This window comes from Pseudophryne corroboree, chromosome 2 (genome assembly GCF_028390025.1).
Source record: "Pseudophryne corroboree isolate aPseCor3 chromosome 2, aPseCor3.hap2, whole genome shotgun sequence".
Classification (NCBI taxonomy): domain Eukaryota; kingdom Metazoa; phylum Chordata; class Amphibia; order Anura; family Myobatrachidae; genus Pseudophryne; species Pseudophryne corroboree.
The window spans coordinates 95,882,021-95,900,148 of record NC_086445.1 but is presented as its reverse complement, the minus strand read 5'-3'; the positions used below and the strand labels follow the sequence as shown (position 1 = coordinate 95,900,148).

Sequence of the window (18,128 nt, the reverse complement as noted above, 5' to 3'; positions counted from 1 at the left end):
TGTGCTGAGGACATGTTTACTTTAAAATATTCCTTCAGAAAAAAAAAGGCACAGATGTATGACTTTCTCTGTTCCACACCACAAACCAGGATGTCTTCTGGGGGGATTTCAGAGTAATCATATTTACCATTCTCTGGTTAGACGTTTTAGCATGTCCCAATGGAATGACTCATGGCTTTCACACTATTTAAGGAGGCTTATTTGCAGCATGAAGCCACAGGAGCTTCAGCGTTTGAGAAAAACTAAACATGGCACCTACAACGTTAGCTAGCGTCGTGTTGGTGGTCTGTCTGGGCTCTTGTCTTTCAGTCCCCATACCTCTAGAGGAAAGCTCTGAGCTCACGGATAGGGACCTTCGCTTTGCACAGGTATGTACTGTTCTCATTCACTGTATCTGCACACTCTGGGGCTCTCGCTCCTAAACCTCTGGATTATTTACCAGTATTTGTGTCCAATGTATCAGCAGCGCTTAGTCACTAAGGGGGACATGTACTAAGCAGTGATAAAAGTGGAGAAGGGAGCCAGTGGAGAAGTTGCCCATGGCAACCAATCAGCTGCTCTGTATACTTTTAAAGTATGCAAATTAGAAATGTTCCTGTACATCAATGCTGATTGGTTGCCTTAGGCAACTTCTCCACTTTTATCACTGCTTAGTACATGTCCCCCTTACTCTGTATTTTGCTGTATTGTATTGCTGGTAACATGCAGACGCGTCCTCATACACCCAGCCTCAATACACCATGCATCGTGAGATGCATGGGGCAAGAGAACGGAACATGACTTGTACTGGAAAAAGCTGCGGCTGCTACATTGTAGCACATCGTATACAGATTCAGTTGCAAGTGTCGCATATCAAACGAATCAGCACAGTCTCCTTGTGCGCCCTTATTGCATTGTGTTGTGGTTACGATGTATTTTTGGCAAAACAGACGACCAACGCTGGAATAGTCTCACGCTACCTGGCGTGAAAAGAGAGGGGCTTTTTGGCGTGACTGCAGCAGAGATGTATGAGGACATACTGTATCTGTAGCTTATTAAATTATGGGAAACTCTTAGGGGGACATTTATCAAAGATTGGAGAAAGATAAAGTGGGAAGAGATATAGTACTAACCAATCAAAGTCTAACTGCCATTATACAGGCTGTGGGGTCTATGTACTAAAGTCTTTGACAGTGATAAAGTGGAGAGAGATAAAGGGCTAGATGCTTCATCGCTTGATAAGTGATAAAATGGAGAGTGAAAAAGTACCAGCCAATCAGCTTCTAACTGACATTTTTCAAACACAGCCTGTGACATGGTAGTTAGGACCTGATTGGCTGGCACTTTTTTTTTTACACCATTTTAGCACTCTCCAAGCGATGATGCATCTAGCCCATTGTATCGGCAATCTGCTTCTAGCTACCATGTTACAGGCTGTGTTTGAAAAATTACAGGAGCTGATTGGTTGGGACTTTATCCCTTTCCACTTTATCTCTCTCCAAGCTTTGATACATCTCCACCTGAGTACCTGTCAGTTGATTTTTTTGTATTATTTAATAACAGAAATGCCTGATTAATTAATGTGTGTGACATTTCTTATACATTTATCTCAGGCGTAGCAGAAATTCCAAATTTACAAACACACGTTCAAGAAAATAAACTTGTAAAATACCCCCCCACCCACACACACACAGGGTCGGGCTGGCCACAGGGGTACCAGGGAAACCACCGGTAGGCACCACTGCCTGAGTGCCCCAACTCCTTCCTCTAGGGATCAGGTTCCAGACTGTGCACTTGTATTATACATGGTAGATATATGTTGCATTACACTGCACTAAACTGTTGTGTATTTCAAGCATCTGTGGAGGCTGGCCACACCCCCTTTGTAGGCTGGCCACACCTTTAAGTATGGACCCCTATCACTGCATTCCCCCAGTGGGCCCTTCATGCCCCAGTCCGACACTGCACACACACACACCCCACCCCACCCCATCTACACACTGTGTTCTGTGCTGCTATTCCGCTCAGCATAATGACAGGAAGTCATGCCTCAGCTATAACAATGGCGTTAGTGAATGAATGAACTGCATTGTAATTCATTTTGCCTCACCCACCAACATGGCTGCACTGTGTATAAGCTATTGGAATCAGTATGATACAGTGGGGTGTATTCATGAAGCAGTGAAAAGTGTGGAGAAGTGAGCCAGTGGAGAAGTTGCCTAAGGCAACCAATCAGCATTGAAGTAACATTTATAATTTACATACTATTAAATCGTACAGAGCAGCTGATTGGTTGTCATGGGCAACTTCTCCACAGGCTCACTTCTCCACACTTTTCACTGCTTCATGAATAGACCTATGAATGGCTTATCTTATACCCCTTTAACACCACCTGAAATATCCCGGGATTTTGCACGGGAGCGCGCAAAATCCCGGGACTGCAGGTGGTGTAAAAGGGTCACCCCGGGTCCACTTTCCCGGGAATCTAACCCGGCACATACGCAGGGTTGTACACGGGTAAGACCCGGGAAGGAGGCGGTGTAAATGGCTAAGCCGGGTCAGTCGACCCGGCACCCATTTACAGCATGGCAAACCTCCCGTACCGCAGTGTCCGGGCGGGCGGTCAGGAGGCTGGGGGTCACGGCGCATGCTGTCTATGCAGACAGCAGCGCCATGTCTGGTGCCTGGAAGTGCCGGAGGCTGGGGGCAGCACAGCAGCTTCCAGATTGCTGTGCTTGCCCCCGGCGAGACGCTCCGGAGTCCCGATCTGCAGTGTGGGCCGGCGCTTGGAGATGACATCATCTCTAAGCGCCGGCCCACAAGACACTGCTCCCACAAGACACTGCTCCCGGGTGCAGTGTAAACAGTGCCGATCCGGGAATATCCCGGATTGGCACTGCAGTGAAATGGGGGGAGTCCCGGGTCTGACCCGGCTTGGAACCGTGGGGCAGATGTATTAACCTGGAGAAGGCATAAGGAAGTGATAAACCAGTGATATGTGCAAGGTGATAAATGAACCAGCCAATCAGCTCCAATATGCAAATTAACAGTTAGGAGCTGATTGGCAGGTGCATTTATCACCTTGCACATTTCACTGGTTTACCACTTCCTTATGCCTTCTCCAGGTTAATACATCTGCCCCCGTGTTCCAAATCCTGGGTCAGACACAGGATTTTGGTGTAAAAGGGGTATTAGTGTAAGCTTTTATTTATTGATTGATTCATTCATTTAAGAATGATCCTTGCTAGGCATTACTGTTTATTGTAATATCATTTAATTTGAGACCTTTTGCTTTGCCCCTTAGAAATATCTAAGCACTTTGTATAGTTCTCCTTCTAACCCTGCTGGGATTCTGAGGAAAAGCGCCAAAGGTGCGACAGGCCAGCTTAAGGAAATGCAAGCCTTCTTCGGCCTGGACATAACGGGCAAACTGGATGAAGAGACTCTTGAAGTGATGAAACAGCCAAGATGTGGAGTTCCTGATATAGGGGAATATAACTTCTTCCCACGGAAGCTGAAATGGCCCAGACACAATCTCACCTACAGGTATATAATGCCTCTAGATTCTCCTCATTACTACTCTGCACTCCAAATGTTGGTTTAGTTCACCTGTGGTAAATAATTCCCCTACATTCGGTCCACTTCACCCTGACCTAGGGAGGCACAATGGAAAGACTTTTCCGTGAAACATTTGTTAGGAAACAGGAACATATATGCTATATAAACTATTTATAAGAATGACCACACATTCTTTACATAGATGTCACATGGTTCATATGGGATAAGAAGAGCAAAGATATGACTCTTTAGGGGAAGTGTATCAAACCTTGGAGATAGATAAAGCGGAGACGTTGGCCAAAGCATCAAATCAGCTTATAACTGTCATTTCAAAAACCTGGCTAGATAAATGACAGCCGCTGATTGGGTGCTTTGGGTAACTGCTTCACTTTATCTCTTTACAAGGCTTGATACATCTCCCCCTTTGGTTGTTTAAGATGTTTATTCTGTTTTATTCAAAGGATTGTTAATTACACCCCGGATTTAACACGTGCAGATGTGGACAGAGCTATTAAGAAAGCACTGAAAGTATGGAGTGATGTCACACCATTGAATTTCACCAGGCTGCGATCCGGCACTGCGGATATTATGATTTCCTTCGGAAAAAATGGTAAGGAAAAGCTAAATGATCACAAAATGTCACAATTACGTGTTAATAATATGTGTGTAAATGGTAGCCATCTGTGTTTAATGTATGTATCTATTGCAGAGTTTCCCAAACTCCGCCATTAAGGCCAATATACACGGGAGAGATGTGTGCTGAGCGAACCGCTCAGCACACATCTCTCCCGCCGCTCAGCACAGCGCAATGTGTGCTGAGCGTACGGGGGGGGAGACGTGGGGGCGCTCATTTCACCCAGCAGTTGAAATGAGCGACGTGCTACAGGCCAATCTAGCACCAGCGATAGCGATGCGCGGGTCTGCGCATCGCTATCGCTGTAGGGGGTACACACGAGTGATCTGTGCTTAAAATCTAAGCAATCTAGTCAGATTGCTTAGATTTTAAGCATGGATCTCTCCGTGAGTACCACCCTTTACAGTCCAGGGGGTAAATTTACTAAAATGGGAGTTCTATTTAAGATGGGATGTTGCCCATAGCAACCAATCAGATTTTACTTCTCATTTATCTAGCACCTTTTACAAGATAATACCTGGAATCTGACTGGTTGCTATGGGCAACATCCCTTCTTAAATAGAACTCTCATCTTAGTAAATTTACCCCCAGGTTTTATGGATATCCATGCTTGAGTCCTGATAGTTAAATCAAATTGACTGAGATACTAATTACTGCATTACATACATAGCCACCGCATTACATCCATTGCCACCGCATTACATACATAGCCACCGCATTACATACATAGCCACCGCATTACATACGCAGCAACCGCATTACATACATAGCCACCGCATTACATACATAGCCACCGCATTACATACGTAGCCACCGCATTACATACATAGCCACCGCATTACATACGTAGCCACCGCATTACATACATAGCCACCGCATTACATACATAGCCACCGCATTACATACGCAGCAACCGCATTACATACGTAGCCACTGCATTACATACGTAGCCACCGCATTACATACATAGCCACCGCATTACATACGTAGCCACCGGATTACATACATAGCCACCACATTACATACGTAGCCACCGCATTACATACATAGCCACCGCATTACATACATAGCCAACGCATTACATACGTAGCCACCGCATTACATACATAGCCACCGCATTACATATGTAGCCACCACATTACATACATAGCCACCGCATTACATACATAGCCACCGCATTACATACGCAGCAACCGCATTACATACGTAGCCACTGCATTACATACGTAGCCACCGCATTACATACATAGCCACCGCATTACATACGTAGCCACCGGATTACATACATAGCCACCACATTACATACGTAGCCACCGCATTACATACATAGCCACCGCATTACATACATAGCCAACGCATTACATACGTAGCCACCGCATTACATACATAGCCACCGCATTACATATGTAGCCACCACATTACATACATAGCCACCGCATTACATACGTAGCCACCGCATTACATACATAGCCACTGCATTACATACGTAGCCACCGCATTACATACGTAGCCACCGCATTACAAACATAGCCACCGCATTACATACATAGCCACCGCATTACATACGTAGCCACCGCATTACATACGTAGCCACCGCATTACATACATAGCCACCGCATTACATACATAGCCACCGCATTACATACATAGCCACCGCATTACATACGCAGCCACCGCATTACATACATAGCCACCGCATTACATACATAGCCACCACATTACAAACATAGCCACCGCATTACATACATAGCCACCGCATTACATTACATATGTAGCCACCGCATTACATACGTAGCCACCGCATTACATACGTAGCCACCGCATTACATACATAGCCACCGCATTACATACGCAGCAACCGCATTACATACGTAGCCACCGCATTACATACGTAGCCACCGCATTACATACACAGCCACCGCATTACATACGTAGCCACCGGATTACATACATAGCCACCACATTACAAACATAGCCACCGCATTACATACATAGCCACCGCATTACATTACATATGTAGCCACCGCATTACATACGTAGCCACCGCATTACATACGTAGCCACCGCATTACATACATAGCCACCGCATTACATACGCAGCAACCGCATTACATACGTAGCCACCGCATTACATACGTAGCCACCGCATTACATACACAGCCACCGCGTTACATAAATAGGCCCATCATCATGGACAGACATCGGGCAGCTATAGGGCTGAAGGACTTTGCATTAGAGATTGTCCCAGGGCTGGTATTGAGTGCTGCCTGATCAGCTGGCATCCTGAGAACAAGGTACATCCTGCTCCTGTCCAGTCCCCAAACCATACACTGTGACCGGGGACGCCCTAATGGGCCCTACTCACTCGGCGATGCGCCGCCGAGGTGCCCGACGAGCAACCCGGCGGCGGGGGGGCAGTGACTGGGGGAGTGAAGTTTCTTCACTCCCCCCGTCACCCGGCTGCATTGAAGTGCAGGCAAATATGGACGAGATCGTCCATATTGGCCTGCATGCACAGCCGACGGGAGATCAGCGATGAACGAGCGCGGGGCCGCGCATCGTTCATCGCTGGAGTCTCCACACTGAAAGATATGAACGAGTTCTCGTTCATTTATGAACGAGATCGTTCATATCTTTCAGAATATCGGCATGTGTGTAGGGCCTATAACCCTTACACCATCATGATAATGGAAATAATGTAATTAAAAATAACCTCTCTGCCGGGCAGTGGCGTCATGAGGCGGGTGTGAGGGGTGCGGCCCGCACCCAGGTGTCACCCTTCAGTGGGGTGACAGCAAATTGAGCCACACACTCGTACCTTTCTGCATCCCCATTCCCGGCCTGCTGCATGACACTGTCACACAGCACGGAACTGGCCGTGGCGGAGTCTTCCAGGCTGTGATTTTCAGTCAGCGGGGCAGAGGAGACATTGGGGGTGCAATCGTATCAGTGCTGCTGTGGAGTCGGGGGGAGGGGGGCATGCGAACATAACTGTACCGTAGTGGAGTCTTCTTGTTGCAGGCGGGGGTGTAGGATTTTGAGTTGACGGGGGGTGCGATCGTAACTACATTGCTCTATTTGTCGTCTGACAGCAAGCACAACAGTTACGATCACACCCCTATCAACTTAAAATCCCGCCTGCAACAAGAAGACTCCACTATGGTACACTTATGATCGCATTCCACCTCCACCCCCCCCCCCCCCCCCCCCCCCCCCTCCTTCCCCGGCTGGAAGACTCCGCCGCGGTACACATGATCACGTCTTCATTGTGCACGTCCTGTGACATCATCACGCTGCCGCTCGGCCGCTTGCACTGCTGGGAGGGAGAAGTGGGAGGAGGTTAGAGCTGCGGTTGCTACAGGGAGCCTAGGGTCGGACCGGAGGACCTGCCTTGAAGTTGTTTGCGCACCTCAGGCTCATTCTCAACCTTCTGCTGTCACTACCTGGCTGGCTGCAAAGTCGTTTCAGCTGCCAGTTGATTGTGGAAACTTCATTAATAAGTTAGTATTTACAGTAAAAAAAATATTATACAGTCAATGAATTACATTTTTTTTTCCTGAAGTAAACATGGATTTTATTGAAATTAGTACCATTTGTTTGTACAAACAAATGGTTAATTTCAATAGAATCCATTATTATTATTTTTTTTAAAGTGTGTGTGTGTATGTATAATTACACTTTTTTTTTTTTTACACATGCGACATGTAGATCACGTTATATACATTGCACCAGGCAGAGCACGTTATACACATTGCGCCAGCTAGAGCACGTTATACACATTGCGCCAGGTAGAACACGTTATACACATTGCGCAAGGTAGAGCACGTTATACACTTTGCGTCAGGTAGAGCACGTTATACACATTGCGCAAGGTAGAGCACGTTATACACATTGCTCCACGTAGAGCACGTTATAAACGTTGCGCCAGGTAGAGCACGGAATATATATACGGGAATTAGGTATTTACAAGTAAAACTAGTACAAAACCATTACTAAGGGTTCTGTGTGGTGTGATACGGAAGGAGGTCCATGGGGGTGACACCTTGAGTTACCATACCGGGTGACACCAACCCTAGTGACGCCTCTGCTGCCGGTTCCCCTTCAGTGCTCAGTCGCCACTCCAGCCTGTTCAGTGAGAGTGCGGGAGCTGGGGTGGCGGCAGGTGTAGTGAACCTGGCTTCGACCATCGCTATGCTGCTGCTCCCAGGCTCGTTTAAGAGACCTTTGGATGCTGCTGGGCTGGTTAACTTTCTCCAGGTCCCTCCTATGGTAGAACAGCTTCACCACTTCTCATGGCTATCGGCACCTGGAAGTGTCCGCTAGCCTAACTTCCGGATTGTGTTTCAATGAACTGCAAATACTGGAAGCAGTGCGAGCCAGCCCAGCCTGAGTGTGAATCGGCCTGGCTGAGGGGGATATGGGACCGACCCATCGGAATCTGTCATGGTGTCCTGGTGGGCCAATCCGCCCCTGCCCAGGACTGCCAGGGAGCTGCCGGAGGAGTTCAAGGGAAATCGTTAAAGATAAATCATTCCTAACATCCCTTATGCGATTGAGCGTGATCCGATATTGCGCTTCGATTTCCCTTGAAGCTCCTTGTGCGATAAATCACATCAAAAGTGCTTTTTTTGTGCATTCGATGTGCATACAATCCTGCGATTTATCGCACCGATGCGGTTGAAATCGAAGGGTTGTACCAGATATCCCACAAGTGTATGGGTGCCATAACGGGTGCATCCCAGTTTTATCTTTACTTTAACGAAAACACTTTTAAATAATATTTTTGATTATAAGTACTTTACCTTTTGTTTTTAAGTTGTACGCTATTGCTATTGTGATTTTCTATGCTCTGCAATTGCTAATGTTAGGAAGGGAAGCCAGTGATTGCAGGTCGGGGGGTCTCTCCGTTCCCCTCTCTCCCGCCCCTACATGTACTTTGTGGTTGGAGTTGATACCACTGCTGCTTACATAGCTCAGCGATAGCGCTAATACAGTAATGCAGCAGGGGGCGTCACGCCTAATGCTGCATTACTGATCCGAGCTGCGTTCTAGGACGCATTATTAGGTCATCTGCAACACCATCGGCCGAGCTTTGTGACCCATGGGATTGTGCAAGACCATCGACAACAAAGAGGCGAGAAATTCTCTGTCCGCGGACAGAGATCTTGGCATTGTCCCTCCCCCGCAACAGCTGTGACACGTCTCCATTTTGGGAAACAGATGCCGTTGCCTCCCCCTCCCCACACCAAAATGGCATCAGATTGTCAATCACTGACAGCCTGATGATGTAGTGCGACCGACATCACAGACCTATCCTGGACTTGCTCAGTACAGGTCCAGCGCATGCACAAAGTACATCAGCACTGTGCGGCATGCACCGCTATAGCGACAGGACCTGAATCACGCCCCTACTGCACATGTCCATCTCAGGACATGTCATCATTATTATACAGATACACTGTCTTTATTTTCTACAGTGTGGTAACATATTCTAAATATACAACAAACACAAATAATTATTATGTGTACAAGCTTAATTATAATAGTGTACAAGAAGCAGAAGGCTGTGCATCCTGATTGTAACACATTGTTAGTATTAGGTCACAAGCAGAGGCTTCATAACGGGGGCGGGGGGGGGGGGGGCAGCATGCCCCCTTCAAACCAGACAGATGCACAGGCGTGGGTGAGGGGGAGTGCTTACCCCCAGATGATCCCTACAGAAGAATCCTCCTGTAAAAAATGTGCTGCTGCAACCTGCTATTCCCCACGTGCTGTCCTAGGCTCTTCACAGATGCATTACTGGGAGGAGGCGTGGCCATGCTGAGCCTGCTGGGATATCTTCGCCTCCTCCCAGAGTCGGCCATAGGCATAGGCAAACTAGGCAATTGCCTAGGGCATGTGATATGCCTAGGGGCACCAGCAGCTTCTGCTGATTAAAATGATATGTGGCATACCTATATTCTGTATGTAGCATTTCATATGCAGATACAGCCACATTCACACACAGTATATAGGCATGCTGTATATCGGCCCTCATTCCGAGTTGTTCGCTCGGAGATTTTCATCGCATCGCAGTGAGAATTCTCTTAGTGCGCATGCGCAATGTTCGCACTGCGACTGCGCCAAGTAACTTTACTATGAAGAAAGTAAGTTTACTCACGGCTTTTTCATCGCTCCGACGTTCGCATTGTGATTGACAGGAAATGGGTGTTACTGGGCGGATGCACGGTGTTTTAGGGGCGTGTGGCTGAAAACGCTACCGTTTCCGGGAAAAACGCAGGAGTGGCCGGGGAAACGGTGGGTGTGCCTGGGCGAACGCTGGGTGTGTTTATGACGTCAGCCAGGAACGAAAAGCACTGAACTGATCGCACAGGCAGAGTAAGTCTGAAGCTACTCAAAAACTGCTAACTCGTTTGTGATAGCAATATTGCGAATACATCGGTCGCACATTTAAGAAGCTAAGATTCACTCCCAGTAGGCGGCGGCTTAGCGTGTGTAACTCTGCTACATTCGCCTTGCGAGCGAACAACTCGGAATGAGGGCCATCATTTTAATCAGCAGAAGCTGCTTGTGCATCCTAGCCACATAGCAATGCAAATAAGATGCATTTTCATAAAAAAGGTGCCCGACGTTAGCATTGAGGCAAGATTTATGAGGACACATCTGTATCCAAGCAGAGGCAGAGGTCACAGTGAATGTTCTGATGGAATTTCTCCAGAATATAGTAACATGTAAGGGAATAAAAATAAAGACCAATGTGTAGTAGATTCCTTTTATGTATCCACAGTTCTTAGTGTATTTTTTATATGATAAAGAGGTGGCTTAGGAGCGTACCCCACTCACACTTTGATTAAGAAGCTATAAGCCCATCAAGGTTTCTTTGCCCAATGCCGTTGCCTCGCCCACTTGAATTACGCCCGGCGTGATGTTTCAGGATGGAAATATATATAAATGAAGCGTACCCAAGAACTCACACTCGCAAGGTGGGTGTTAAACACATCAAGGTATCTTTAGTATGGAAAGGAGTGAAATATGGGTCCACTCAAGCGTACCCCAACTCACAGTGCTCGGTGTGATGATACTCCCATAAAGGTATCTTTCAGTTCTGTTTCCCGGACTGTGTTCATAAAGTGGTAATGTTGGCTCCCCAAAGAAACTCACTCTCCTCAAGTGGAAGCAGGGGGGTACACAAATGTAATAAAAATCACAAACATGCACACTTAAAATGGAGTTCATCCATAAAATAAACAAATAGAAAAATAGCAGCAAAAATCGGCAAAGGGGTTAAAAGTTCCAAAGCAGCAGAAAAGTTTTTGTTTGAAATATCCAATAGGTAGACAACTACTCACACTCCTGTTGTCAACATGTTTCAGCCCTGGCCTGGGCCTTTATCAAGAGATGTCCCTTGATGGGCTTATAGCTTCTTAATCAAAGTGTGAGTGGGGTACGCTCCTAAGCCACCTCTTTATCATATAAAAAATACACTAAGAACTTGTGGATACATAAAAGGAATCTACTACACATTGGTCTTTATTTTTATTCCCTTACATGGTACTATACTCTGGAGAAATTCCATCAGAACATTTTCTTTGAGGACTCCATCACAGGAACCTTCATTAAGGGACGTTATGGTGATTTTTATTCGGCTATAATTTTGTGTTAAAGCGCTGTGGTTATAAACACAGATCTCTGATTTTGTGGTAGTATTTGTTGTTTTGGAGATGTGGTGACATCTCATGAGGTCTGCTATACCATAGCTGCTGAGCGCCTGTTCTGGAACACACCCTAACCATACTGTTTTGCAGAGGTCACAGTGTTAGTGGCAGTGTGATTGCTGTGTGCATGTGAGTGGGTTGGTTGTGCAGTAGTGTTCGGAATATGTGTAAGGAGCATTATGTGTGTCATGTAAAAATGCATTAATAATGTGCAACATATGTGAAAGGGGAACTATGTGTGTCATTATGTGTATAAGAAAAATGGCGCTCCTTTCTGTTCACTTTGTTCCTCAAAAAGAAAGAGATAAGTACATCATGGTGTAGTATATTCAAATAGTGACACTTCCTCTTTTTATGACTAAAAAGGAGATTTCTTTTCACAAAGTGAATTGACAAGGCACTTCCCAAAAAGTGACAAATTTAGCACACCTGGGTTGGTCACCTTATGGAAACTTAATTACCTCTATTTATCCCTCAAACCAATGAGGTATATGCGTGTGAATTAAATCACCCAGCAGAAAAAAACCATAGATTTTTCCCAAATCGTGAATAGAAGGTAGAAGGTATCCCCTTATGGTGTTGTAATTACCTCTATGCACCCCTCAGATTAATGAGGTATATGCGTGTGATGGATTCACCCACCAGGGATGAACCTGAAAAAGTTACTTAGGATAGTAGATAGATGATAATAGATCCCTTACATCCGTGTCAATCACCTTATGGTAGTCTAATTACCTCTGTATACCCCTCAAACCAATGAGGTATATGCATATGGATATTTCACCCAGCAAGATTCGGAACACAGGAATTTCTTAAAATCAGATTCTTTTATTATAATCCTCCCAGTGAGCTTGTAAAAGAGAGGATACTCACATAGCATAATACTGTTTTTTTAATATCCAATTTAAAAGACAGACAATAAAAAATTACATTTAAAAAGGGGATTCACTGATGAGTCAAAACGCCTACCAGATGTTAAATAACCAGTGCAGAGAATAGAAAGAGCTGAAAGTCCTCTAGGAGTCCCGGTTACTCCGTTTAGAAATCCAGTTCCTCTCTCCAAAAGGTAGGTCCGGAAGCCTGAGGAAGGGAAACTGAAACGCGTTGCTAACGGCGGGGACTATCTGTTTTGGGACATAGACGGACCTACCTTTTGGAGAGAGGAACTGGATTTCTAAACGGAGTAACCGGGACTCCTAGAGGACTTTCAGCTCTTTCTATTCTCTGCACTGGTTATTTAACATCTGGTAGGCGTTTTGACTCATCAGTGAATCCCCTTTTTAAATGTAATTTTTTATTGTCTGTCTTTTAAATTGGATATTAAAAAAACAGTATTATGCTATGTGAGTATCCTCTCTTTTACAAGCTCACTGGGAGGATTATAATAAAAGAATCTGATTTTAAGAAATTCCTGTGTTCCGAATCTTGCTGGGTGAAATATCCATATGCATATACCTCATTGGTTTGAGGGGTATACAGAGGTAATTAGACTACCATAAGGTGATTGACACGGATGTAAGGGATCTATTATCATCTATCTACTATCCTAAGTAACTTTTTCAGGTTCATCCCTGGTGGGTGAATCCATCACACGCATATACCTCATTAATCTGAGGGGTGCATAGAGGTAATTACAACACCATAAGGGGATACCTTCTACCTTCTATTCACGATTTGGGAAAAATCTATGTTTTTTTTCTGCTGGGTGATTTAATTCACACGCATATACCTCATTGGTTTGAGGGATAAATAGAGGTAATTAAGTTTCCATAAGGTGACCAACCCAGGTGTGCTAAATTTGTCACTTTTTGGGAAGTGCCTTGTCAATTCACTTTGTGAAAAGAAATCTCCTTTTTAGTCATAAAAAGAGGAAGTGTCACTATTTGAATATACTACACCATGATGTACTTATCTCTTTCTTTTTGAGGAACAAAGTGAACAGAAAGGAGCGCCATTTTTCATTTGACATATTGTATCTTTGGAAGTCTGTATTTGAAAGAACGGTGGTATCTTTTTATTGTCATTTGAAGGCTGTCACCATATTTCTGTTTATTTAGAGCGCTAGGAATTGTCACCATTTTTTTTTGAGATTATGTGTATAAGGGCATTAATAATGTGCGGCATATGTGTAAAGGGGTACTACTGTATGTGTGTCATTATGTGTATAGGGGCACTAATAATGTTCAGCAAATGTGTAGGGGGCACTATGTGTGTCATTATGTGTATAAGGGCATTAATAATGTGCGACATATGTGTAAGGGACATTATGTGTAAAAGGGCATTAATAAAGGTTGTCATAATGTGTAAGGCGCATTATGTTTATAAGGACATTAATAATGTGTCTCATATGTGTAAGGGGCATTACTGTGTGGAATTATGTGTATAAATGCATTACTAATGTGTGGTATTCATAGGCGTGCGCAGCACATTTTATTAGGGGGTGCACCGTCGGAGGGGTGTGTCTAACACCGCCTTTTGGGTCAACGCAATATAAAATATCCTCCCTTGTACCAATCCTAATAAAGCAGATACATTGTCAGATGTTGTGGTGTGCACCAAACAAAGACCCCCTGATGGCACTCACTGCAATTACACTGCTCCTCCTCAGCCTGGTCTGGCTCCCCCTCTCTTTCCCCTGCAAGCTGCAGCAGCTTACTTACAAGTCAGTAACTAAGCTGACACTGACAGTCGCAGACTAGTACTGCTGCTGCTGCTGGAAAAATGAATGAAGTGTCAATGCTGCTATCGACCGCCTGCCAGTATTGAACTTGTCTTCCTAAGAGGAACGCTGGCTACATGCTGCTCCTCATCAGTGGCTGGCGTTGGAAAGAGGTGGGCGAGTGGCGGGTGTGATGGGTGGGCGTGCGAGCAGCATGACATAATCACGTCACATCACGCTGTTTTTGTACATGGAGGTGGAGCTGGGAGTTTGAAAGCCGGTGGCAGTGGCACCCTTGATTAACCCAGGCGTCCGGTCAGTACTGCAGTCCTGACAGGGTGCAGCAAAGAGGGGACAGTAATCAGCCTGCTCGGCGATCGCTGCATCAGGCATGTGAGATTGGGGTGCCAGACAGTAGGGGGTGCCTGTGCGCACCAGGCACCGCCCCCTGCACACACCTATGGTGGTATTATGTGCATAAGGTGCTCTACTATGTGGCATTGCATATAGAAAGGGCACTACTGTGTGGTCTAATGTGAATAAAGAGCAATAGGGTGAGGTGTAATGTGAATAAGGAGCAATTCAGTGTGATGTAATGTGAATAAGGGGCTCTACTTTGAGGAGTAATGTTTAAGGTAAAGTGATACTACTGTGGGATGCAATATGAATTATGGACACTATCACATGATCAAATGTGAATAAAGTTGCAGTACCGTGTGGCGTAATTGGAATTGGGGTTACTATTGTGTGGCCATGCCCCTTGCCAGCAAAAACACACCCCTTTTTGGGCGGTGCGCCAAATGTGCGAACTGTTCCTATTTAAAATATAGGGGGTACAATCACCAAAATAAGGACTGCTATGGGTGAGGGGTGATGGTGCTGGGAAAGAGGTGCAAGGTCAGAGGCGGAACCAGCGGTTGTGCTAGGGGGCACCAGCCAAAATCTTGCCTAGGGCATCATATTGATTAGGGCCGGCTCTGCCTCCTCCCAGTAATGCATCTATGGAGAGCCGGCTAGGAGGACATGGGGCATAGCAGCAGGTTGCGGCAGCACACTACAGGAGGAGTCGCCCGTACCGTAGGTAATCGCTCACCCGCAGTGGGGATGGGGGTGGGGAGGTTTGGGGGGGAGCGCCATCATGTAATTTTTTTCTGCGCCCCCAGCTAAACATTGCAGCACCCCTGGTCACAAGTAACGCTACATTTTCTGTTAGGCGTAAGAACCTGAACATTTATTAAAAATATTGATTTTGGCCATAGAGCAAACAGGAGTCCTTTGCAAAAAAATTCTGAGCAGCATAATATTAATATCGCCAGGTATCCAGTAAAAAAATGCTTAAACGCATGAATCATTGCAGCAAACAATTCACCTTTGTAGCAAACTATCAGGTCTTGTACAGAAGAGAGGTGATAAACGCTAGTTAACATTGTAATCAAATTAAGTCTAGCTTGTGTGTCATAAGAAAGAAAGTATGAGACATTATAGATATCACCTGTTTTCTAGCCACCAGCCCTCACAACAGATGACCCCATAGTTTTCTGTGGGGATGGTATTTACTTAGATCTGAGAAGCATAGCTTTTCCACCCCTGCATGCGTGGGCTAACACCATCTTCAGTTGTCAGCAGAAGCCTTGAGTCAAAGGGACAAAGCAAACTTGATCCTATGGTACAAGGTGAGTGAGAAGTGCAGGTCAGGCTTTGAACATGAATGGTCAGAGCCGGATTAAGGGGGGGGGGAAGGGCGGGGGATACGTACCCCGGGCCCCCCTTTCCAAAAGGGCCCCCTGCTACACCGCAGATCGGATCTCTCTTCCGATCCGATTTGCGGTGCTGTGCTCTCCGGCTCCCTTAGAACAGATTGACATGCGGACGAGCGTCCGCATGTCAATCTGCGGTCTCCTCTCCCTCCCTGCTGTGTTGGAGGGACACGGAGCGCATCGCGCGTCTCTCCTGTGTCCCTCCCTGGCTCTCCCCCGGCCGGTCTAAGGAAGTGCCGTTCGTGAGCTCTGATTGGCTCACGAACCGGCACTTCCTTTATTAGACCAGCCGGGGGAGAGCCAGGGAGGGACACAGGAGAGACGCGCGATGCGCTCCGTGTCCCTCCAACACAGCAGGGAGGGGGGGGGGAGCAGGCACTTGGGGCATATACCTGGCACTGTGGGGGGCAGATCTGGCACTGGGGGCATACACCTGGCACTGTGGGGGGCAGATCTGGCACTGGGGGCATATACCTGGCACTGTGGGGGGGAAGATCTGGCACTGAAGGCATATACCTGGCACTGTGGGGGGAAGATCTGGCACTGGAGGCATATACCTGGTACTATGGGGGGAAGATCTGGCACTGGAGGCATATACCTGGCACTGTGGGGGAATATCTGGCACTGGGGGCATATACCTGGCACTGTGGGGGAATATTTGGCACTGTGGGGAGCAGGCACTGAGGGGGCATATGTGGCACTGGGGGGGGGGGTATATGTGGCGTTGGGGGCATGTACCTGGCACTGTCGGGGAATATCTGGCACTAGGGGCATATACCTGGTACTGTAGGGGAATATCTGGCACTGGGGGCATATGTGGCACTGGGAGCATGGCCCTAGCAACAAGCACTACCCCCTAGCAACGAGCATGACACCCAGTGCATGAAACCCCTGGCAACGAGCATGACACCCTGAGCATGAAAACCCCTGGCACCGTGCATGGAACCAAGAGCATGAAACCCCTGGCAACGAGCAGGTAATTTAAAAGTAATTAGAAGCCTTACTGTAGAACTTAATGTGTAATGGGCATTACGGTGTGTGGCATAATGTATCACGGACATTGCGGTGTGTGTCATAATGTATCAGGCATTACGGTGTGTTGTATACTATATCACGGGCATTGTGGTATGTGGTATAATGTCTCAGGATCATTGTGGTGTGTGTCATACTGTGTCACAGACATTGTATGTGCTATAACGTATATCAGGGGCATTGCAGTGTGTAGCATAATGTATAACGGGCATTGCGATTCCTATCATAATGTGTCACAGGCATTACGGTGTGTGTTATAATGTGTCTGGGGCATTACAGTGTGTGCATATTGTGTCATGTGCATTATTGTGTGTGGAATAATGTCTAAGGGCCATTGCAGTATGTGGCATAATGTATACTGGGCATTACTATAAGGAGGAAAAATGACAAATAATGTAAGGGGCATGAATCAGGATTATTTTTTTTTCCTGTGGTGGCTAACGTCTGGGCGTGCAGGTTGCAAAACTGGGGTATAAGGTAGTCTTTTCCTGCAATGCCACGCCCTCCACTCAAAGCCACGCCCATTTCGACAAAGCCACACACCCTTTTTGCCGGCGCGCGCCTGCGGCGTGCACATTTTTCTACCTTTGCTAGTGCCAATTACGGGGGGTATGGGGGGGTGGCGCCGAAGGATTTTTTGGCTTGGGGGACTAAAATTTCTAGTTACGCCACTGGGCTCAGCTGTCCAATAATGTATCAATGAAACAGCCTGCGTGCCCAGCCAATGACTGAGCGGCAGGCTGCTTCATTCATACTTTATTGGACAGCTGAGCCGTCGCTCAGCTCAGCTGTCC

The 18,128-nt window shown here is 46.4% G+C and overlaps 1 protein-coding gene across 2 annotated transcripts in view; it reads left to right on the top strand.

Moving 5' to 3' along the window:
- Positions 1-231: 231 nt before the first annotated feature.
- The window catches only part of LOC135000834 (collagenase 3-like), a 28,719-nt gene continuing 10,822 nt past the window's right edge, over positions 232-18,128 (top strand). Inside the window, exons 1-3 of one of the 2 annotated variants that reach the window (XM_063951532.1) lie at positions 232-368; positions 3,284-3,525; positions 3,999-4,147. In XM_063951532.1, coding sequence (XP_063807602.1) covers positions 249-368; positions 3,284-3,525; positions 3,999-4,147 — 511 coding nt within the window. In that variant the 5' untranslated portion in view covers positions 232-248. Of the gene's footprint in view, positions 369-3,130; positions 3,176-3,283; positions 3,526-3,998; positions 4,148-18,128 lie in introns of those variants that run through there. The other variant, XM_063951533.1, reaches the window with a different exon arrangement.